This window comes from Falco naumanni, chromosome 3 (genome assembly GCF_017639655.2).
Source record: "Falco naumanni isolate bFalNau1 chromosome 3, bFalNau1.pat, whole genome shotgun sequence".
Lineage (NCBI taxonomy): Eukaryota > Metazoa > Chordata > Aves > Falconiformes > Falconidae > Falco > Falco naumanni.
In genome coordinates, this window is record NC_054056.1 from 69,089,441 (window position 1) to 69,114,296 (window position 24,856).

Genomic DNA, 24,856 nt, shown 5'->3' on the forward strand with positions numbered 1-24,856 from the left:
CTTTGGTTTACATTACAGAGTAGTCTCACAGCACATGAACTTTGTTTCTTTCTCAGAATTAGCCTGGAAAACAAGCTACAGTCACAAGCAAACCTGGAGTCCACGTGACTAGAGCTCATCTGAAGTAGCCCTGCTCACCACCATCATCCTGCATATGTATAGCACAGAGACCAGATGTGCTGGTTTTGGCTGGGGTAGAGTGATTTTTCTCCACAGTAGCTGGTAAGGCACTATGCTTTGGATTTGTGCTGGAAACTGCTTGTAACACAGGGATGGTTTCATTACTGCTGAGCAGCTTACACGGAGTCAAGCAAGGCCTTTTCTACTCCTCACACTACCCCACCAGTGAGCAGGCTGGGGGGGCACAAGAAGCTTGGAGGGGGACACAGCTGGGACAACTAACCCCAGTTGACCAAAGGAATATTCTATACCATATGGCATCACACTCTGTTTATAAAGCTGGGGGAAGGAAAGAAGGAAAGGGGGGGGAATGTCTGAGTGATGGCATTTGTCTTCCCAAGTAACTGTTACACACTGAACCCTGCTTTTCTGGAGATGCTTGCCAATTGGAAGGGGTGAATGAATTCTTTTGTTTGCTTTGCTTGCCTTTGCAGCTTTTGCCTTACCTATTAAACTGTCCTTATCTCAACCCACAAGTTCTCACTTTTACCCTTCCAATTCTCTCCCCAATCCCACCAGAGAGAGGGGAAGTGAACAAGCAGCTGTGTGGTGTTTAATTGCCAGCTGAGGTTAAACCAAAACACCAGGTCCCCAACCCTGATTACAGATCCACTCCTAGTCTGCACGGCTTCTTAAAGTGGACAGTGATATATTCTCCAGACAAACAAATCCAGCACATGCAGCTCTAATAGATTTCTCTCCCTGAAAATTAAGTATTAACATTTAGGTCTTTGACCTGTAATCTTAGTGAGCTATAAACTAATCTAGATAAAGCCCCATTGCAGCTTTCTCTCAGCTCTAGCTATATAGCAGTTAAAGCTCGAGGTAGTAACGTAAGAATAGTATTTGCAAAAGAGTAAGAGAGAGGGGTAGTAAAAAGAGCCTTCTTTTCTGTATTTGGCCATTTGCTAGATTGCTACACAGGCTTCCTGAAGGCTGATCTCTTCACTTTCTGAACACAATCTTATTCACTCCAGAATCTTTCTGGAATACGTTTCTCAAAAAGTTATCTCCTGAGCCTTCTTAGCTGGGTGGGACTTGGGAATAAGCAACATAAGTCAACTTGCTACCTTTCAAATAAAGTTCAAAGAATGCATTATTTCTTAGCTTGTGGTGTCAAACTTGACTGTCCACTGTCTCGACATGGTCCAAAAAGGCACTATACAACAGCATACAAGTCAAACTTGGTATTTAACCCCCTTCAAAGAGAATAGCTTTCCATCATAATACAATTACTAACCACGTTTTAGCTAAGAACAAAATCTTTTGTTCAAAGTACCCAAGATTGGTTTATAACACACAGAAACAAATTAAGTCATGATTTTCTCCCCCCCTATGCCTCAGAAAGATGTGCTTCCAGAGAAACTACATACAGAGTTTGTATTAACATCATTCCATTAACCCTCCTATTTTAATAATTGCCACTGATGGAAGCAGTGTAGGCTGTGTAATTTCAGATGGAAATCAGATCGTGTAACAAAAATCATTGCTTAGAAGAGCAGGTAACAGGCATCTTTTTTTGTATTATCACAGCCACTGTAAGCGTAAACGTAAATCTTAATTTCTCTCAATGTTTATAATGTATCTATTAAGCGTGACAGAAGAAAGTAGATAAAAACTTACCACATTTTCGAGTGTCTTTTAATACTTTCATAGTAAAACAAAAAGTTAATTTCATGAACACCTTCTTCATCTGGTCCCCGTAACCACATTGGCAGCTGCACTGAAGCCCCAGGAAGAAGAACAGCATCAGGAAGCGGGACATGTATTACTTCAGGCTGACCTCCTGTGCCAACCCCAAAGTCTGCAGAAGAAGCTGAAGATAGCAGTGCTGTTCGCACAGAGGTAGGGTCTGTCACAACAGTCTTGTACGCACTACAGTTTTCAGAAGCTGAAGGACTTAGTGGCGTTAGAACAGCAGTATTTCCACCAAAAGTAAAAAATTCTGGATGCTTGGACACAACTTTCAGTGCCGTAAGAGGACACTTGCTTACGTTCACAAATTCTACATATGCTTTTCTAATTTCTCCACAGAGAAGCCCTGTAGGAAAATTTATGAAGAACACCTGTATGGGAGAGAACAGGAGAAAAGAAAAATCTGAACAGAGTCAAGTTACAAACATGCATGAAAAACCACCACCAATGTATTTAAACTATATTGCTTTGTACAGCTTCCTGAGGAAGGGAAATGGAGCGGCTGGTGCTTATCTCTTCTCCTTGGTACCCAGTGATTGAACCAGTCCCATGTGTCCTAAGCTGCACCACGGGAGGTTTACACTGGACATAAAGAAGCATTTCTTTATCAAAGGCATGGTCAAATACTGGAACAGGCTTCCTAAAAGGAGAACTAATGCCCCAAGCCTGTCAGTGTTTAAGAAGCATTTGGACAATGCCTTTAACATCCTTTAGCTTTTGTTCCACCCTGAAGCAGTCAGGCAGCTGGACTAGATTATTGTAGGTGCCTTCCAACTGAACTGTTCTATTCTAGAGAGTGTTGTCATTAACCAGTTAGTCAAACCACTTTAACAACCGTAGTAAAGAAAACCACTAAGTTCTAATTAACCAATTTGAGGAACTATTCTAGATAAACGGCAGGCAAACAAAAGCTTCTTTGCCTGTTTCCCCTCACCTTGAAATGTGGCTACAAAAGCTGTTGCGAACTAAAATTCTGAAGGGAATATAACAATTTCAGAAGGATATTAAATTTGGAGGCTTCAAGCTTCACTCAAAAAAAACTCACCAAGTTTGGCACTGACAGATCAGAAATTAACTAGAGATTTAGGCATTAACAAAGTCTAAGACTTCATTGTTACAACTACATTTATAAGCTCCAGATTCAGCTATTTGCTCAAAGCTGCCTATAGAAAGTAGTTACATACCTCCAACAAAGGCATTTCTTCTGTAATAATGGGATCTAAACGTCGGTCAGGTCCATATTTAATAGATGTTTTTTCCTCTTTTGTGTTATTAAGTCGAGGCCCTTGGATTTCTAAATCTTGTCGTCCTCGTACAGATAACCCATTGGAGACAAGTTTTCCTGTAAAACAATTTTAAAGTTTGACTTTTTTTAAAGCTATTCCTAACTTTTTGGGGGAAGGGATCCAAGGCTTCCTACCCAACCTCAAAAGTATTTTTTTCTGTTACTGGGTACACACAGTGTTCACCGATTAAGTAGCATCACTCAAAGAACTATTCAAAGCTCACTGTCACACATAATGCATTGCTTCTGTGAGTTCAAACAGCCAGTTATCCACTGCTGTGGACTTACTCTGCCCTTTAATAGTTTGACTACAACTAGGGGGGAGGCACGGAGCATGAACATGATTTATTTCGTTTCCCAATTTCTGCCAAGCTGGAAAAATCCCCAAAGATTTTTATTTTCTTCAAACACAGGCCACCACTCTTCAAGTGTTCTTTATTCAAAAAGGTTTCCAGTTCACAGACAGCTGAACAGGCATCACTATTTCTTTTAGACACTTTCAAACATGTGCTTTAATCCCCATTTCCTCCCACAACTACCTTTTCCCTGTGAGAATTTCAGATTAATGACTCAACAAAAGGGATGAAGTAATATGCAATAAGTCATTTACATGTTAATATTTTGGTTCTCTTTCCTTTGTAAAGTGAAGATGCTAAAAAAACCAAACAAACTGTATCAGCCAAACTTAAGTTTGGGAATCTATGCAAACATCATTGCAACAAAAAGTTGAAAGAAAACAAAAAGCCAAAAGACCCAGAGGAAAAATGAATGGCAAAAGAGTCAATGAAAGTTGTTACAGATTCAACATGGCATAGATTTAAGTTTGTGGGGTTTTTTCATCATTTCAGAATTCCCACAGATTTAAAAGGAAAAGTATGGACTTTGCAGAGGTTACTTCCTTTCTCATGGGATTCCTACAGGTCCCAATTAATTTTTTCCCTGTTTCAGTTGTTTCCCTTCTTTCTATATCCTCACCTGAAGGAAGGCCTCACATCATGATAGTCAAACATTAAACACTACAATTTCATTCTATTCTACAGACACCATGTCTCCCCCCTTCCCCAGACATAGTACTTCAGGGAATAATACACTTACCTGTCTGTAATCCAACAGAAGGATCTATCCCATCTAAAGTCACAGCACCCTGAACAGTGCCAAGATTATAAACGACTCCCAGAATATGTAGCTCCCCTGTTTGATGGGGAAAGAGCTTTAGTCTTGCCTGTGGAAATATGTTAAATTTTTGTTGTTGTTGCTACTAGAAAAAAGTATTATTACATTTAAATGTCCAATCACTAAAAAACACTCACAGCTACATTTACTTTATGGTTGTGTCATATGTAGCTGCATACAATAACTACAGGCCATTTACTGGATTCAAAATTTCATATACAAGAATTTACTAAACCAGCCTACAGCTGACAGATGCTCATTACATTCAGAAAGAATCCTAAATTATAACAAAAATTAACAGAGGCAGAATGACAGAACTATTGAAGTTGAGAAGGACCTCTGGAGGTCGTCTTGTCCAATTCACCTGGTCAAGTAGGGCAACCTACACCCAGCTAACCATTACTACGTCTGAGCTTTTAATATCAGCAACAACAGAGGCTCCATAATCTCTGGGCAGCCTGTGTCCGGTGCTCAGTCACCATCCCAGTAAAATTAAAAAAAAAAAACGTTTCCTGATTTTCAGAAGGAGCCTCCTGTGTTTCAGTTTGTGCCCACTGCCTCTTGTCCTGTCACATCCTCCCTTCAGATATTTATACATGCTGACGAGATTCAGAAGTTCCAGTGCTTCATATATCATTAATGTCTTCTATTGAGTTTAGTATTGAGATCATAATATCTGAACTTCATCCTAAAGTTCAACACGAAGTACAGTACTTACCACTTTTGTCTCCTCACTATTAATTAGAAATTCTGCTATTGCTTCAGTTCCTATCATACCATCATCACACATTCCCTGAAAAGAAGAAACAGCTTTTCAGGTACTATTACTCCCAGGCAGAGAAAGTGCCATAAATATTACTTCCCACACCCTTCCTAAACTGTTCAAGGAAAAAAGCATACAAATTCTAAACTGCAGACAGGACCAACAGGTGCTGTGTGCCCAGCTTCTTAGGCTTTCTGAATTAAAGCAGCAGCTAGAGAGCTCAGTAAACATTGACTTGAGAGAAATTTAAGATTTATCACTATAAATCAGAACCATTCCCAATCAGTTTCACTGATACTCACAAAAGTATTTATCATATTAAAGTAGCAGTTCAGACCAGAACAGAAGGAAAAAAGGACTGGCAATCCTTGAGGCTCAGTCGTATGAAGCCATGTTTATAACTGACAAACACTTACAGTACCTTTAGAGATCACTATGTTCCAAATCCTTTTGACCAGGAAACCAAATTAAAAAACTTAGGGTAATATTCAGTATTAGAACATACTAAAACCTTAAAAATATGAATGTGGTAACAGTCCTTCACAGGAAATTTTGACAGTATTAGTTGTGTTTAACAGTAGTACTTAGTTCATCTAAATAATTCAAAAAATTTTTAATACAATAAATTTTAATTTTTCTTCTAATAGAGGTATTCCTATGTCATACCAGCACAGTTTTTCAGAATATATATTTCACTATATACAGTAGCTTGTGTAAGAAAAAGGTATTCGACAATAATACCTATTGACATTTCAAGACATTTCTGCTGGTCGAGGCTAGTGTGACCAAATGTGTACTACACATACAGTGAAATGTTGGCAGTATTTTGCTCTGTAATGTAAAGCATTAAGCTTTACAGTATATTTGTTACCTTGATCTAAGAAAATCTAAACATCACAAAAATTCAAGAGCTACTTTATTTTTTTTAAACACACTTGAACCATCTGTTTTCATACTACCAAATTTTGAAGACTGAAATTATATATACACATACACACTCCATAACTAGCTGTTTGGGTTTGGTTGGAAAAGGATGAAGCTTTCCTTACCAGCTCTTTTGTTTCTCCATCATGCTTTGCATTGAAGTCTTTAGGTTGAAACTTCCACTGCAATGAAAGGTCAGTCAAAAGAACTGGGACTTTCAGAGGGTTTCGGAAGGACACTTCTACAGTTATTGGTTCTATTAAAAAAAAAATATCACAAAAATAATGACAGCCTATGCCTACCACAATCTAAAGGTTCACCTGACTCAAAGCATTCTTGTGCTAACTTGCACAAGAATATTGGTTTAAATCTACAATAACACATGAAATATTTTATTAATTTATCTAATTCACTTTATTTCTGAAGTGTATAAATCTTAACTTTACCTTCTATCACAGCAAGTGGAAATCTAGAGTTATCCGAGTAGCGATTTAAACAGAACTGCGTTGGTTGAAAGTTTGAAGGTATTATTCCTTTATTTATCACAGAAACAACCTGCTCCTCAAGTTCCTTCCACTGCTGTGATGATTCCGAGTCATATTCCTGATCCAGGCTTACATGCGTAGCTGCCTGCTTTTCACCTGGTATGAATAAGGCAGTCTTAGAAGATGAGAACAGTGGCACACAACAGTTGCAACAGAAGGCTTGATTGGTGATTTGGTAAGTATTGTTAAAATATTTTAAGTTCTCAGTCACTGTCATTTTATAAATATTATTTATAACACTGTCACGTTATAAGTGATTTAAGTGAGCAAACTGCAAGACATTTTGAAATACACACATGGAAGACAATACTGAGGATAATTTGAGTATAATTCTATTTGCAAATTGTGGAACTCCAAGATTTTAGCATGCTACATGGTATACTCAACTTACAGACTATTTGTACTTTATGACTGACTACAGCCTCACAGTACAGTCCTGGTTTATATAAGGATTTCCACTCAGCTTACTTTACATTCAGGCATTCAGGAATCAGTGTTTCAAATACTTCATCCAAGAGAAAGTTCACTATGAAGCTAACTTCTAGCACTGGCACTAGCGTCTAGCATTTGCTAAAGCATTAATAATCCAAAGTTTGTTACAGACTTTCATAGCTGGAAAGCTTCAATGTAAAATAGTGGAAGTCAGCACATCCACATACGCAAATTTCGTATTTACACAGGAAGCCTAAAAACGTCTAGCAAGTAGATACTAAGCTTAAGCTTTTCTTTTGAAACCGTATTTAAGAAGCTAGCAAGTCACATTAGTTCTACATAATGATAATTTTTTTTTAAATGACACTAACTCTTGCATATATATTTGTTCCATAAATAAGGGCCTCCACCTCTGTTTACATAAAAATTTCTAACCTTCTGCTGGTCTTCGATCATGCCCAAAGAAAACACGGGTTGCCGAGCTGTTAATATATGGTAAAGGAAGCTGTGGTAATGGACCGTCAGGTGATAGCTGGGTTACTTTCTGGAGCAAAAGAGGAAAATAGTGTCATGCCATTATGCAAATACGTAGTGTCCACGCTGTACGTTACCAGTGACAAGGAAGCCAAGTTATAAGCACTCAGTGTTTGAGCAGGTAGTATTTTTAAGATGGAATCAATAATTTCAATTAACTGTTTTGATAATTTCCTCTGCTTTGACAGTCTGAAGTAGTATATTTTTTTCAATAAGTTAAAGTTGCAAAATCTTTACGGAAAAAGGAGAATAATGATTTTAATCTAGCAGTCTAATGACTATTGTGCCTGCATGGCTGTTACAAGCTTTATTTGATGCAAAGCTTGACTCCCTAACTCAGAATTTTGTAAACTACATTCACTACACCACCACCGTTACACAAGACTCTCACCACAGCTGAGCTGCAGAATTAAACACCGGTCTTAAGTAAGGTCTACCCTAACTTAGCAAATCCACAGAAATTCTGTTTACAAGCTTTAGAAGACAGTAACTAACTACACAGCTACAACATACTTGTTTTTTTTGAAGCCTAAAATAAAAAATGAACACATTAACTAGATAGAACAACCCTGGAACAATGCAGGTATGACAAAAAATTGTTCAAAGACTTAACAGAAAATCACTAGTAATAAAGTAACTAATTACTCAAGGAATAAAGACAATTGAAAAGTCATATTTACCTTATAAACGTAAAGATATTCTCTTAAAAAAGCTCCTTGCTGAGCTGGGGGTTGTTTGCTATCATTGATCAAAATATGCCTGAAGGCAGACACAGCATTGTCAAGCTGACGAAGTGTAAAGGACTGGCGACCAATTGTGAAGTTAATATGGTCTTCTGCAAGAGACCAGCCTTTCCCTTTGTAAACCTGCATGGCTTGACAGTAGCAACGTAAGGCATGTTTCTTCTGCAAGAAAAAAAAAAAAAGAGTTAATTTCTCAAATAATCCCATCAACCACTCGTTGTAATTGTAATATCAGGAAGATTGACCAATAAGTCAGGAAAGTTACTGATGTTTTACCATCACCACCCATTATGCCAAGTGTAATGTTTGCAGAACTATACCTCACAGCAGCTGGTCAACTTCAAACACAGAAGTGTTGGTTCCTACGGTACAGAGCCTAGCCTGCAGATTAAGCTCATGTTTTCAAAGACTACTGTAACAGGCAGTAAGTTAAAAAAGTAAGTAAGAGAAGACTACTTCAAAGTAGTGTTCTGTATTGCTTTAGGACTGACTGCTACAATCCACAGAGCTCTACTGCCAAGCTTCAGGACATAAGCTAGATCTAACACACTTCGTTCCGCTTTTGTAACTGAACTTTCAGTGTGACACTTCCAGTCAACTGCTATTCTGTAGTCACTTTGGACAAAATCCATGCCAAGGAAACCAATAAAACACAGCCCTGCAGCGCATACAATACAATTACCCATCGCATCAGCCACTGGGAGACAGATGCTCTGCTCCCAGTCAGCTCCACAGTTCCTTTCCTCTACATATATCAGGACCTGAGCATTAATCCCAAGCCCAGGTACTGAACATCTGCACAGGCATTCACTGTACAGGCAAGTATCAGCTTCTAGAAAAATGGAACAGCATTGCCTTATTTACAGCAGTAACGGGGAAATTCGAAGATATGTTTAAATTGGTATGGTTATGACAAACAGAGTACAAGCAGTAAATCCTTAACATCAGCAAGTATTACTGACACTTTAAAATATATTACAGTATGCAGTTGAGTAGCCTGGATGACTTCCTTTTGGTAGAATTTAGTATTTTGGTGTCTTTAAGGCTATGGAAAAAGTAACCTACACTTACTGTAACACTGAAAAAGCATCCCTTAGAAACCAGAATATCCGTAAGAATCAGACAAACAATGAGAGCTGTAACATGAAGATAAAGTCAAAGCTTTACCAAATGCATAAAATCTCCAGGCAAATGAGCGAGATATACAACAATAAACAAACACCTCCAATCAGTAGCTCCCTGTCAGTACTGTATTGTCATAACAATAGACTGGGACACTACTGCAAGAAAAAAAACAAGGAGGGAGGTAAATAGTCCTACTATTCTTCACATCTGTGATTTTAAATGCAGAAGCCTAGAATACACCACTTTCTTTGGTCCTTACTAGGATGATACAAATGAGATTGGGTGGAGTAGGAACACTCCCCCAAGACCACGGAATTCCAGTGCCTGGGTTCTCCTGCATTATTGATTTGCAATACAAATATACTTCTATTACAGATTTACATTTACAGCTTATTAGTAAACCGAAATTGAATGTATTCAAAGACAGCTCCATAACTGAACTCCAGAGGCTAACCTCAGCAAGAATCACGCACAAACTATCTTTAGAGAGTCTATCCCACAACTGAGGCAGAAATAAAGCACACAAGTTACATCCAACAAACTCTGAGTTTATGTACCACAATTAGAGCTGCCTGCACAGGAGTGTGAATGGAAGTAAAAACAATCTGATTTGTATTGGTTTAACTGCTACTTAAGTCTAAGCAGCCATAGAGACACTTTAGTTTGTTTTGTAGTAACTATTCATACACCTGCACAACCACTAAACACATGTGGTTAAAGCACCTAAATTTTGCTATTATTCTGATAAATTAAGAGTTTAACAAATCCTTAACTCCTGCAACTCACTTATCTCAATAGTAAAAATACTCCTTTGCCCAAATAAAAAGCTTTGTATTTTGCTGTGTATAAAAATTGAGACTCAGAAATGAATACACACATCACTTCGGTTTCAAATCAGTGATCTTCAGCATTACTTCAGATACATGAGTAAAAGCCTAAGCTGAATAACACAGATGTAATTTTCAGACGACCAGAGCTGAATACTTTTGACTAACACAAAAGTATCCAGAAGCAAAGCATCTTTTTCCAGACTAATGACACATTTAACATGTTTTTCAGAGTAAGTATCAAATACCAAGCATATTTTCCATGTGGAAAGATACTACTTACCTGGCCTGCTTTACTAAACCTATGGCCAGCCAGTATCATATGAAATGCAAACTTTCTAACCATGGGACTTTTCATATTTATAAAGCAATGGGCTGCCTGCTCCAACAGAAGTGCACTGCGAAGATCTGAATCCTATTTAAAAGTGAAAAGGAGAATTAGCCTCACAGTTGATTACAAAGATAACAGCAGCCTTGTTTTAATGCGAACAAGGACAGTAGGCCCTAACAGTGCTGTAAAGTTGAAGATTCATTTATATACAAACTTTAGATGTACATGTGTGCATATAAAAGAAGATTAGAAGTATTTTTCACTTTGTTATATGTAGTGTTCAATACCAAACACTGGGTTGTTTTTTTTCCAGTGGAGAGATTTATATATCAATCTGTTTCAGTATGAGTAACAAAAGAAATATTTTCTGCTTTTTCAGTTAGTCAGGCTACAGTTTTAACATTTACCATTACCTCTGAAGCACTCTGCTACCTTTTCCCCTCCCCACCCCCTGCATGTATCAAGGCTAGAAACAAAAGAGTAAGAGCTTTAACAGGATGAAGGAAAAACAGAGGGAACAATGGAACTTAGTGAATTTGTATCACAAGGACCAGGTTGATTTCTTAATGACATACAATTTCTCATTACTGTACTCTTCTCATGCCAAAACACAGCTATATTATTTTAACCAATCAGACCAGAATCTACTTGATTTTACCACAATCAAACTCCATGCTACCAGTGATGTCCAAGTATGCATCTGGACTATGTACTCTGAGACACCTACCTACATAGTACCCTATAAATATTTCCCTTGCAACTGCCAAAAGGCACCAGAAACATACTAAATACAATTTTAAGTCATAAAATGATTGTGCAGAGCCAAAAGTATTTAAATTCCTTGTTTAAATAACTTGGTAACCAATTTTGGTAGCAAGTTTAAGTTGAAAGGGCAGGAAAGAACGAAGCTACAAATATACTTGAGAGCAAAACTTACAGAAAGTTTATTCCATGTTTAATCTGTCACAGGAAAAGTCTCAGAAGCATCACATTCAGTGCAGCTGGCCACAAAGCGAGAACTCACTGCCAGTTAGACTTTCCTCCAAGCTACACAGAAGATGCTACATTATGGTATTACATTTGTTTCACTCCTTTTCAAGCAAGCCACTTTCTGGCCATTAGAAGCTAATTCCATGCTTGATTTCCACCAATTAATATCACAGAAGTATTCAAACTAGCCTTCACTTACACTGTAAGATTCTAATGATTCATAACAGCTAAGCTACAGTATTGCCTTAGTTACTTAAAACTATAGAGAACTACTGATTTTATGTGGGATACTATCCATTATGGCTCTGGCAAGACATGTTGATAATTTCAGTTTAAGAACTTGGGAGTTAAAAGTATGTCATACAGGAGCTAAGCAGATGTCAAAGAAAATTACTTATAAAGCCAAAGACAAAAAAATGCACATTTAGCACTTTTAAAGAAGTCAAGCAAGTCACTTGACCAGAAAGAAACCAAGTAACAGTATCAGTTTCTTCACTTGCAGTGTAAACTGAGTTTTCTTCACTTCATACCTACTCATTTGCTACTTTTGACTAGAAAGTATCATAGGACAAGATTTAGAATGTAAGCTAGAAGTGCTTGTGTAAATAAACAAAGGGGGAGGTCAAGACTGGAAAAAGCTGTAAGTGTTTTACCTCACTGGTTAAACGAATCAAAAGAGCAGCTGCCTCTGAATATTTGCTTTGACTTTTTAAGATTTCAGCACTAAGCAGCACACAGCGTTCAGCCAGAACCATGTTCCTAAAGCAAAAACATACATGTATTAATAAATATTTATGAAAATAAGCCACAGAAATCTTTTCACTTCAGATCTGACAAATTTTCTCCATATTGTATCAGACTGATTTTCTGTTGTTTATCTTTCTTAAAATATAAGAAAGCTCATCCACTGCAAAACAGCACCACACCGATTGATACATTGTGTCCTATCCTACTGTAGCAGCAGCTTTTTGAAAGTCAAAGCTAGAGCGCATTTTTGAATACAGTATTTTATTTATAAAAATACCAACTAATATGATCTGATAAACAAGAGGTCCAACAGCCACAAACAAGTTGTCCTGGGCTGACCTTGGCAGGCACCAGGTGCCCGCTAAGCTGCTCTGTCACACCACCTCCTCAGCAAGGCAGGAAGAAAAAAATTAGATTAAAAAGCTCATGTGCTAAGATAAGGGCAGGGAGGTGACTCACCAATCAGTCACAGGCAAAACAGACTTGGATAGTGATAAATAAAAAACTAAATTAAATCACCTTCCCCTAACTCCTCCTTCCCAGGCTCAACTGCACTCCCAACTAGGCAGGGGGACAGGGAAAAGGAGTTGCAGTCAGTTCATAACATTTCATCTCTGCTGCTCCTTCCTCCTCACACTTTCCCCTGCTCCAGCATGGGGTCCCTTCCACAGCTACAGTTCTTCAAGAATTGCTCCAGCATCGCTTCTTTCCACAGGCTACAGTCCTTTAGGAACAGACTGTTGCAGCGTGGGTTCCCCACAGGTCACAGCTCCTGCCAGGAATGTGCTCTAGCATAGGCTCTCTACAAGCCGCAGTGATCTTCAGGGCATATCCACCTGCTCTGGCACTGGATCCTCCACAGGCTGCACTGTGGATCCCTGCTCCACTGTGGTCCTCCACAGGCTGCAGAGGGGACAATTGGCCTCACCATGGTCTTCTCCACAGGCTGTGGGAAAGCACTTCCTCACTGACCTTGGTATTTGCAGAGCTGTTTCATTTTCTATGCCCCCCTCACAGGTGCTGCATATCAATTTTTACCCTTTAAGTATGTTACCTCAACAGCACCACCAGCCTTGCTGACAGGCTCAGCTTTGGGCAGCAGCAGGTCCATTTTGGAGCTGGGTGAAAACTGGCTCTGTGCAACACAGGCAGCTCCTGCTGTTTTCTCACAGGAGCCACCCCACTACCAAAATCTTAACAAGTACAATCCAATACATAAGTTTAATGAGTACTCTCTTAAGAGCAGCATAGAACCCTTTACATGTTATCCTAGACCAACTAACATCTCACTCTTTAAAAGTTACCATCATTCTGTGATTTTAGTCATCTGGCACTATCACTGTGCAGGGGAAGAAAGTTAAGCCACCTTTCATTGGATCAGTACAGAAGTAGACAACGTACTTGCAGATATCTCGATAGGTCTGAATTGCTGTTTCCATATAATGAGCAGGATATGGTCTAGGAGCTCCAGGCTGAAGAAAAGCAGATACTGCTGCCATTTCCTACAAGAGAAATTCAGCACTGTCACTGTAGGTTGTTTTCAACAAATTGTAAACCTCAAAATGCTGAGGAATACATTTCAACACCTGCTAGTTCAAGACCTTCATCTAATCGGTTACTGGCATGTAAAAGTGTACACAACACATTAACTGATAAAAGTTTTAATGCAATAGCCTACTTATAGGTCTGCCAGACAGCAGCCAGAGTGTTACACACACAGAGAAGGTTTTCAGTTGATGGCAGCCCCAACATTATGCAGAAGCATTGATTGAGCACCGCTTTACAAAACCAACAAATCATTTCCTATTTCAGGAACAATTTTTCTCATAAAGTAGCACTAGGAACTGATTTCTGAGACTTCCTTAAGTGAAGTTACATCATCAGCTTCCAAGGAAACTCCAGCAAACCTGGACTCTGAAATTTTACTTTTTTCCCTAGGGGGTGAAGATAGGATGGAAAAGTTTTTCTGCAGTAAATAGAGACTAATATTTGTAGGTTGAAAAAAAATCATCATTAAGACATACAAACCGTTAACTAAGAAATTAAGATAAATTTTCAAATTATCCAAATGCAGAGCAACTGTCTGTACTGCAAACATACATATCAAGGTAGGACAGTGTACAAAACTGTTTTACATCAAGATGGGACAGTGTACAAGAACACTTCCATAGTTCTGCAAAGTAAGAGTTAAAAATTTTATCAAGTCAACTAAAGTCTACAAAAGATAGCTTCCAAAAATTGTTAAACAAGCTTATTTTCCAGTGTTCCCATTTATCTTGTTGAAAATTGTTTTAGTCACATATACCTTCAGTTTCAAAACTAATGAGTATGTGTTTACAGTGAAGTTCAGCAGTGACATACTCAAACTATATCACTCAAGAGCCTTAAAGAAAAATAGTACAATACCATATTTATAGTGACATAGTCTTGACTTCCTGGCACATAATATTCTGCCAAAGTCTAAAAAAAGCTACTACAAAATTATTTTGCACCTGGTTTTGGATTATCAGACTAAAAATCTAAAAATCCATTCTGCTGGAGTTGGCCTTCTAGGTATTCTCCTTTCGTATTTTACATTTTAAGAATTAACTCTTCAATTTTCATTCACGCCTTTACCCCCTTCTATAGAACAGCAGCCAATACATTTGAGAATCCTTTAGGATTTGCTAAAGATATGCAGCAGATTTGGCAAGACCCTTATAAATTTGGAGATGGAGGGAAGAGATCATATATTGTTACCTTCAAACAAGTGTTTAGAAATTATTAGGAAAAGTTCACAGAATGTTTATGTTATATGAAGTACCAACCAGTGCTCCAGCTGCATAAAGCATTGCCTGATCATTTAAGAAGTCTTTCTTTGCTGTATGGTAACAGCTATATGCAAGTTCATAGTGTTGCACCAAAAAGCACAAGTCTGCCATTTTCCGGATTTGAAGCTCTGGTGCTTCTGGTGGATACCTATAAATACAAATATTTAAATTTAAAGTTATTTTAATAATTAGAGCAAGGTATGCTCTATGAAGTCATGTCCTCTCATCTTAATTTCTATTCACAAAGTAGGAATAAAAACTGCATTCCTTCAGCTTTACCCAAAAAATAGCTAAGAAAAGCAAAGCTGCTTTCTTTCTGCCAAGAAATACTGGGAAAAAATATGCAGCTAGCACTGAAACTGCTCAATAAGATTAATTGTCAGAGCTAAACAGAGCTATATGTAAACAAACAAAAAAGACACTGGTCATCTAGCCATAATTGTTACTTCTCCCCATTTCTCTGGAAAGAAAAAAAATCCACTAAAAAACTGTCTTAGTCCTGGACAAGTTCCTGTCCTCTACAAGCATCAGTAACTTTTGGTTAGCCAAATACATATGAATCACTTCAGTGAAGATTCACAAACAAACACTTATTAGTCAAACTTTGTCAGCATGGTTTGCCTCCTACAAGTTCAATACAGAAAGCTCAAATTAACATTGATTTTGAATCCAAAGACACACAACATACATACAGCTTTAAACTTGTAAGTGTCAAGGACATTAATTTTGGCTTAACGATGTCCAAGAACTATTTAGACTTCCATGGTTAAAATAAGACCGTTGAAGAGAGAGCGCTTTTCATAATTATACATCCTCATATATAGAGGAACACTACAAACATACAGAATGTATAATTTGGTAAAATTCAAAACCTAATTCTAGTGTAAAAAACAGGTGCAAAAAATATGAAATTCCCCTTAATTCAGCTCTCAAGTGCACTTACAAAAGCAATATACTTATATTCAACTGCAGTAAATCATGTAGTTACATGAACAAAAACACTTCTACATCACATTTGCCTTAAATAAGAAAAGATAGTACTAATTTAAAAATATCCCTTACAGCAGACCATAGCTTATTTTTACTACTATTACTTTTAAAAATGTACGATTTTTGTAACTTCAAAAGCTTCACTGTAAATATAGCAGAAAGACTGCTCTGTAAACAGGTTTTATCCCCTTTTTCTTTAAGGTCTGCTACTCCTTTACTGCATGTTTAGGCACAGTACTTCTCATGATTTCTATGCTCATTTAGTTCACTTGGTGGAACACTATCAAATAAACACAGGCTTTCCCTCCCCCCCCAAAAAAAGGTACATTTTCAGTTTGGATCTAAAGATAAGGACTGAAGTTACTTACAGCAAACCAGAAGTATTCTTCAGTTCATTTATACTTTTCTCTGGAACCTTGCTGCCGCTAAACCACTTTTTAGTAGCGGAAAACAATGATCGACTCAAGCCTTTCCTGGAAATTAACTGCAAAAAGATACTAAGTTAGAGCAGTACACTGCAAGAGAAATACTAATACAAGTTAAAGTTGTATAAAAATCCAAGCTGCATTAAGGCTTCCTAAACTCTTGTTTTTTCCGTAAAACAGAAACAGTAACATAACCAAGAGCACACTCCTTTAGAATGAATCACTGACGCTGACAAGTTGCAACTCATGTATTTGTTCTATTTGAGACAGCTGAGGTTCACTGTTTTTGCTGTAAATTGAAAATATCTCAGTCCTATGAACTGAAACATTTGATGTGCCTGCTTGAAATCTAATAGAGTATCTAATTTCAGTCTAGGTTTTAGGCTGGACCAAGTACATACTTCAAAAGAGAACATTCTCCCTGTCATCACCCACATAAAGCACTACCACATTGTGAACACTGATTTCAAGTGTAAAGGGTACTAGTCCTGTGTGACCTTGCTTGCACATAACAACTTTATTCTTTTACATAATTTCCACTAACAAGGATACTTCCACAGGGAATTGCCATTCCCAGGATTTAAGGCAAATTACATCCCTTTTTAAAGATAATTTTAAGGATAGCAACATCATGCTTTTCTTACCACAGCTAGGAATGTATTACTACATTCATAATGGCAAAGCTGTTTGCCACACTATTTATACACTTTTTTTATGGTTCTTCATGAAACTTCCCAAGTATAAACATGGACGGCATATACAAACTCCTGAAAGTCAATTCAGGGAGAGAGTGTCCCTTACAGAATATGATTCTTAGTACCAACCCCCCCCTCACACTTAAAACTATGACCTGAAGAGAGAATTCAATCAAAATACAGAGTTAAGATAACAGAATTTGGGTCCCAGTCTAATGCTAAACACAGTAATTTGATTGCACTAATGTAAGTCAGTCCATCTCTCTAGCCGTTTAAGACCATATGGAAGTGAAACACATAATAAAAAAGGGCCTTACTGTAATGGAAATCACTTTAACACACATCCTTTTTAACATGGGCATGATACTTAATATCACACTGCTATAAAATCCTAGTTTAAGAGAAGAATATTCCATTGCAAAAACTGCTGACATCAAAACAGAATTGCATGACTCAGGGTGGCCATGCATTTCTCTTCTGTCAAGAAACAGCAACTGAAGTATATAGCTCTTTTGCAGACAATTACTGATGAAAATATACTTGTAACTTCAGTTGTGCATTCTAATGTTGAAACATAAAAAGTACATTTTCTAAATACTAAGATTTTAAGAGCAAGGACAGATATCCCCAATAGCAGTTCAGATAGGCTTTCACGAAGAAGTCACCTTGCACCGAAGCTCTGTTGATATAAATTGAGTTTTGTTTTTTCCAAAGACAAATTGAACAAAAATGGTAACTTCAGCTATCTGTCTTATATTTATTTACAGTTTTCAATAAGATCATTGAATCATTAGATGCAGAAGGAAGTGATAATTTCAAAACAGGTTTTTGAATAACTGGATTTATACCTCTATTGTTTTTCATTATTATGGCAAAGTGGTTTTAAGAGGAAACTGACCTGATCATTAAGTTGCCGAATTGTCTTCTCTATATGTGGTAAAAGTCCCCTAAATGTGAATTCCTGTATGAACTGCCTAATTCGATCATGATCTGTCAGTGTTAAACAAGCACCATGAGGCGTTCCACAATTTGATTTCTTTGGGTCTTGCAATGATGCAGTAGCCTTCGTGTAATCAGTGCTATCCAAACTGCCACTGGGATGATCCAGTTGAAGGGGGTGAGTCTTAAAGTTATTTGACAGACCATCTATGGAAAGATTAAAAAAAAAAAAGTTAAGTTACTTAAATATTTTGGGTTTTACATTAATTTTTAGTAACCTACTTTAAAGATTTCCTTACTCAGAACTCTGTTAAGCAAAGCTGTTCACCAATTATTCTGCACTATCGATCGATGCTAAGCAGAAAGACAGCAGCAGAGCACTACTCAAGTATGACATCACTCCTGAAATTCTTCAGAAAGCTCAAGTAATCGCAGGAACTACAACATGGCTAAATATGTACATTTTTGGTTCTCAAGTACAGTGCAAAGAATCTCTAAGTATGCTGACTAGTACCAACAACACTGAAGAAAAAAGTATGAAAACATTACAGATGAAGTCAAATATTCATGAAAAGTTGCAAACGCAGGCAATTACAATGGCTCCATTAGATCCACTCACTCTTTTATATTCACGTTTTAAGATTAAGAAAAAACAAACTCATTTTCCAAGCCCTTCTGAGCAACCATGATGTAAAAACAATCTCCTACGAAGTCCTCGTAATTCAATGAGAGGAGCTGCTGATATGACTATTGCATCTTACTACCCAAAATAGACACTTCTGCTCTAAGACTTAAATAGTTCTTATTATTTCCTTTCTATATAAGAAAGTCAGCTTGCTTTATCTGGCCCTAGCTAGCACTGGGCAAAGCTGAGCTGTGGAAACAAATTCTTAATGGAGTTTACTCATGAAGTGTAAAGCTGGGTACGTAACGTTTAAACACCAGCCTGCAGGCTACATCTGGGCTGTAAAGCTCAAGAAAGCCATTTTTTTTAGACAACTGCAGGCTCCCCTACACACACCAAGTCTCCTCATGCCTTTAGAGTCAGGTATGAAAGATTTGGGCTGAGTCAGGTCAAACAGCGTGGGGTACCTTCACTTCTTCCCTATTTGACGATGCTTCTCATCTGAATCCTACACAACTGCCTTATAATTAAAGAAGCCATGCACTAATTTGACCTCAATTTCATTTACTGTCCTCTGCCATCCACAAGCTCAATTGCAAGGCAAGTTCTTCCAGCCAACTTACTTTGAAAGTCACTACCCTGTCATTTCCAGATTTAAAAGCAAACACAGACACACAAAAAAATCCCCTCAGCTTCAAAGCTACATCAGACAAAGTGAAACTTTTATTACCATGAGAATTAACTATTTAATCCTATGTTACTTTTAATTAATTGTCAACAACATGCTTAATCTTACAAAAGGTGAGCCAAACACATCAACAGCCATCTCATTGAAGATTCATCTACCAATTATCACCAATGCAGCAGATCAGCACCACAGAATTTCTTTCCTGACACCAGGTTAAGTTATCTTTGAGCTTTTAGAAAATAATTACTTTGAACTCCCTAACAAATAACTCAAGTGATTACTGTCCAAGATGAGACAGCTGTATAAATACTATCGTTTTGATAGAAGTTATAAAAAATACCTTTAATTTCACTGTCTAAGCCATCTGATATCAAGTGATCTGTATTCTTGTTTGAAATGACAGTATAAGGACAATCTTCATAGCAATCCTGACAAAAAAAAGAAAAGTCAGAATTTTAAGAATACTAGAGCACACACGAAAGTCAGTCAACAGCAGTTGTTTACTTAAATAACAGTTAACTGAATTATAAAGAAAACATGTTTGTTCGTACATATTCATTGCTTCAGTAAGTTTGTGAGGCTTTAAGAACCTGTCCTATTGCACAGATGAAAGTTATATTCACCAAATGAAGCAAGGACCTCCTGGCTTGCTCAAATGGCTTCACTGTCAACTAAAGCAAGCAACACCAACTCTTACACAGCAATGTCTACAGCAGTGAAAACATTCCCTAAAGCAATTCCTGAACAAGCTCATACAAAAAAAATCAGTTATCTACAATGGACAGTTGATAAGGGACAGAAAAAATAAAGGTCTAATTAGTTCATGGTGGAACATTACTTAGCTTACAGAATATGAGTTATTTTGACTTTCCAGTACCAGCTAGACTTGGTAAAGAACTATGATTCCACAAACAAATCTTCTAATCAGATGCAGTTAAAACTGCAGGTCAGTCAAAAGCAAGCTCAAGAAGGAATATTTTCGGTCCTGAAGCCTGAAATACAGACATTTATGGCAAATTGAACTCAAGAGTCTGAGCTAACACAATCATTTGCAGTCCAGTCTGGTCTCTCATCTGCTAAAATGGCAAGGAATTACCAGAAAAACCACACATGCCCCCAGAAAACACACCCCCACTGTTTAGTGAAATAAAGATGACCTGGAAATAAAATAAAACAAGTTTTAAGGGTGAAGAAAGTTAATCAAAATGAAGGTAGAACATTATTATGAACCAGACAGACTTCTGAGTTTACCTGCTCTTGTCAGTGCCTAAAGTCTAATTATTTCAGTGCTCCTGTCAGTTTATTTCAGACAGTCTAGTATTTCAGTGCTCCTTACTGCCAATTTAAGTAGCACAGAGGACAGTTCTTTGATAGGACTAATCTTATGCCCTCGAGAAGTCATAGCTAAGTCAGAAGTATCTTAACTGCCTGTTAGCCCACTCTGTAGCAACATATTCATAATACTAAGGCAAAATGTAACACAGTTAAATTGAGATTTCATATGCACCTTATAATCATCTTTAGAATACTTTAATACCTGGTTCTGGATAGTGTTTTTCTGAAGGTACTGACTCCAAGGATCTGGTATCTGTTCATCTGTTCCTCTGTTAGACACCCGAGAATTTATTTTCAGTAAATAGCAACCCTGGGTTCCATACCTCTGCTTCATCTCTTCATAAATGGAGTCAGCTCTGAAAAAAATGAAACCGCATTTACCCTGTCTTGATATCAAACATATTCTGTATGTGTATTGCAACAAACTATTTTAGACTATTATCCATAGGAATTAAAAGGAAAATGCTCCTATTTTTAAAGCAGTCTTTTATGCAAAAGTGAAACAGACTCTTTGAGAACTAATCCAGCAAGCCAAAGCAAGCATCTATCACAAAAAGCTAGGACTGATTCTTTTTATTTTATATGAACACAAGAAGTAGATACTTCAGAAAATCAGTTAATAGCTGGCTTACTAGTTAATGGATCCTGTTATAGGTCTAATCTTAACAATTTATAAATGCAAATGTTTCAGACAGAGTTCATGGGTAAGTTCACTGAAGGTAGAAAACCCACCTTTGTTCTTCTCCTGTGCTTACATCATGCAGTAACACATAGTATTTGAGCGTGTTTGGTATAAACCACTTCGGATACAAGTATTCACTACTATGCTGAATGCGATGTTGTTCTTGAGACAGCTTCAGAAATTGCTCCACAGGCTCTGGTTCACTAGAAGAAACTACAAGCATACCTAAACTCATTGTTAAGGGCATTTATCAAAGAACCCAGGAACAACCATTGATCACAAAATACAAAATGTATAAAGTAGATTAGTATGATGTTTAAGACTGCAAAATGCACTACCACAAAATTATGTGCAATTAGAATTTGGCCTTAGTCTCAATAAAAAAAAGTGTTTAAACAGTCAGTTAACCAACATCCATGACATGAAATGAAACAGGAACTTGCTCCAGTTGTGACACTGAATTCAAGTTTAAGCCAATACATAATAGCAAATAGTTCATTTAAGATTTTAAATACAGACCAACTGTTCATATAGCCAACATAACTGAAATTCACTCCCAGTGTACTTCAGTTTTCAACTTCCAAGGAGAGCTGGGACTTTAAGGTATCCCCTGAGCAACAATAACAGCCCATATTCATCACAGCAACATCTTCTGGTTTAAAAGCAGCAGCATTCAGATTTTTCTCTCATGCAACTACACAACCATTAGTGAGGAAAATCCTGCCCTGCTACATCTCTTCACCAAATCAAAGACAAATTCAGAGAAGCCAGAAAGCAAGTTGTACTTTAAGCATTCTAAAATTCCGAAGTCAAAAGCCAGAATCAACATTATGCCAAGTTAATTCTGTACAAATGGTTCTGTCTAATGGCTAACAACAAACCTGTTCCACCATACTGAAATGATGAAGTACAGTAAGGAGTTAGGAATAGATTAGGTGTTATAAAGCCTGAAGCATTATAATCCTTGTAGAAGCTAAACACCAGGTACATCATGAAACACTGCATATTTTTATTTTCCCTGTAGACAAGCAAATTGGGCCCAAGTTTTGGTGTAAAAAAAAAAAAAGTAAGCATTCGGGCATCTTTCCAGACTTTTTTGTCCAAAATAGCTTAAAGTTCACCAATTTTCCAAAACACCCTCCCTAACCTTCCCCCTCCATCTGCTAGAAACAGTTATAAAAAGCAGCAGGTGCATCCCAAACACACAAGCTTCTGTTGTACATAAGGGACAATCAACAGATACCTAAAGAGCTACAGTAGAAAGCATTTTAGGATGAGGAAGTTTATTTTACAGGTATAAGCTTAGAGTTCAGTTTGACACATAAAGCATGATTTAAAAAAAAAAAAAACACAACAAAAAAACAACAAAACATAACAAAGAACAACAACCAACCACAAAGAAAATTTGACCCCCTTACGAAATCAGTCTCCATAGTTAGACATATTGAAAAAGACATATTTCAAATCATAATGGCAAAAAGTTACTGCAAAATTTCAAAGTCTCCTATGTTACATTTCTGCAGCCACCTGTAACAACCTCACTAGAGGTCTGTAACACTCAAAGGATACACGCTATATAGTGGTTTAAGAATTCATGATCTGATGCAGGCATGGACTGAAGAAAGCACTCTCTGTAAGATTCAAACCAAGGAGTAGTAGCTGGAATACACAATAAGACAGAACAAATTAGAATATTCAGCAAAATTTCCCTGTTTACTCGTTCATGAATAGGAAATATGAAAGACTACACCTAAAAGTGACACTTACAAAGTCTGACAAGGTTTGCATGGCAGGGGAAAGAAGGGGGGAAAAGTCTAGGGAGAAAGCATATAAAATACACACAAGTGGGAGAAACAGTAACACTTTGAATCAAATGGGAAACTGAATAGCATCTAAGCACCAACTGCCTCAGTATTGCAGGCTCACATGTATTCAGTCCTTTTTAGATTCACTACTCCTTACCACCCTTTTAAACACGCGCACACACACACGGAAAGAAAAAAAACAAAAATTCTTCTAACAGTCATTGAATTTGCCTCAGCTAGGGATATAAGAATTGACCAAAAAGCAAAATTAATTTTTGACTATGTAGAGGAACTAATAATTACCAAAACCTTATCCTGCCAGTTTTGTCCAAAGCTTTTTGCAAGTTTTGTGACTTGGCTTGATAGCAATCCCTTCCTCTGCTCTGCTAAAAGAGTGCAGCCATCAGCTAGCAAAGGAGAGATCCAAAGAGCTAAAGGCTCAGATCCAAGTTGTGCCATATATGCTTTATAATGTTAACCTGCCATGTTCAATTGCCATTTTACAGTACAGATTTCAGTTTTCTGAGTCACAAACCAAGGGAAGCCAAGTATGTCTGGGGCATCCAAAGACATGTGAACTTAGAAGTCTTGTCCATTTCTTTCCACTCCAACTATCAGTCAAGCAATGAAGTATTATTTCTTCTTTCAAGCCTGTTTTCAATCATCTCAGTTCTGCAAATCCTTCCCTTGGGTGGGAAAGAGACCCCTGAGCAAAATCAGTCCACTTCCAATAACCTGATTTCACAGTGAAGTTAGCTTGAATCCAGTGTAAACTCACCTGCAAACTAGAAAACCATAACTAGGTACAGAAACAAATCCATTAATAAGAAATCCTGAATTTATGTTATTTTCTTTCCATGGCCCCAAGAAAACACATTCCTTGATTTAACTCACAGTAAAAATTTCTAATGCTTTGTAAGCCTTCCCCATTCCCACAAAAAAACCCACCACCTTTATTTCTTAGCCGGCATTAGGAAACTGAGTTCCATTTTTATGTTGGAATTATCTCTTAGTGCATTAGATTAATGCATTTTGTTTAATCCTACATTGCCAGACCATCTTACATCAGCTTCATCCACACAGAAGTCAGATATAATCATGCTTCGTAACTGAACTCAGTAGCAGTCAGCACATCTCACAAAGATCAGCAGGAGGCAAACTTCTGGCTTTTGATTACAATCTTTCTAGCAACTGCTCTCTGAGCATTCATCTAGGGCAGGGGTCCTCAAACTATGGCCCGCGGGTCAGACATGGCCCCCCAGGGTCCTCAATCCGGCCCCCGGTATTTACAGACCCCCCCGCCGGGGGTTGGGGGGAAACCAAGCAGCTGCAGATGACTGACTGCCACTGCATCCGCGCGCCGGCCCCCTGGTTAAAAAGTGTGAGGACCCCTGATCTAGGGGCATAAGACTAAGTCCTACATGTAAATATGCCAACTATTTAAATTAAGGAAAACATACTTGTTATTAAAAAACAAACCATGAGAAAGTGACTCATGCATATTTTTCACATGTATAACAAGGCCTTGTAGTAACACAGGTTCAAGCCAAACAACACTAAACTACTTA

General features: G+C 37.6%; 1 protein-coding gene across 4 annotated transcripts in view; it reads right to left on the reverse strand.

Moving 5' to 3' along the window:
• TRAPPC8 (trafficking protein particle complex subunit 8) overlaps window positions 1-24,856 on the reverse strand; it is a 55,739-nt gene that overhangs the window by 20,069 nt on the left and 10,814 nt on the right. For all 4 annotated transcript variants that reach the window (XM_040586090.1, XM_040586089.1, XM_040586088.1 and 1 more), the window contains 18 exons: window positions 23,053-23,142; window positions 21,534-21,708; window positions 21,004-21,157; window positions 19,807-19,894; window positions 18,113-18,360; window positions 16,463-16,578; window positions 15,102-15,252; window positions 13,696-13,796; window positions 12,201-12,306; window positions 10,510-10,641; window positions 8,212-8,436; window positions 7,433-7,541; window positions 6,467-6,661; window positions 6,146-6,276; window positions 5,052-5,126; window positions 4,256-4,382; window positions 3,060-3,217; window positions 1,804-2,246 (listed from right to left, as the gene is read on the reverse strand). In XM_040586090.1, the coding sequence (XP_040442024.1) occupies window positions 1,804-2,246; window positions 3,060-3,217; window positions 4,256-4,382; window positions 5,052-5,126; window positions 6,146-6,276; window positions 6,467-6,661; window positions 7,433-7,541; window positions 8,212-8,436; window positions 10,510-10,641; window positions 12,201-12,306; window positions 13,696-13,796; window positions 15,102-15,252; window positions 16,463-16,578; window positions 18,113-18,360; window positions 19,807-19,894; window positions 21,004-21,157; window positions 21,534-21,708; window positions 23,053-23,142 (2,824 nt within the window). The remainder of the gene's footprint in view (window positions 1-1,803; window positions 2,247-3,059; window positions 3,218-4,255; window positions 4,383-5,051; window positions 5,127-6,145; window positions 6,277-6,466; window positions 6,662-7,432; window positions 7,542-8,211; window positions 8,437-10,509; window positions 10,642-12,200; window positions 12,307-13,695; window positions 13,797-15,101; window positions 15,253-16,462; window positions 16,579-18,112; window positions 18,361-19,806; window positions 19,895-21,003; window positions 21,158-21,533; window positions 21,709-23,052; window positions 23,143-24,856) is intronic.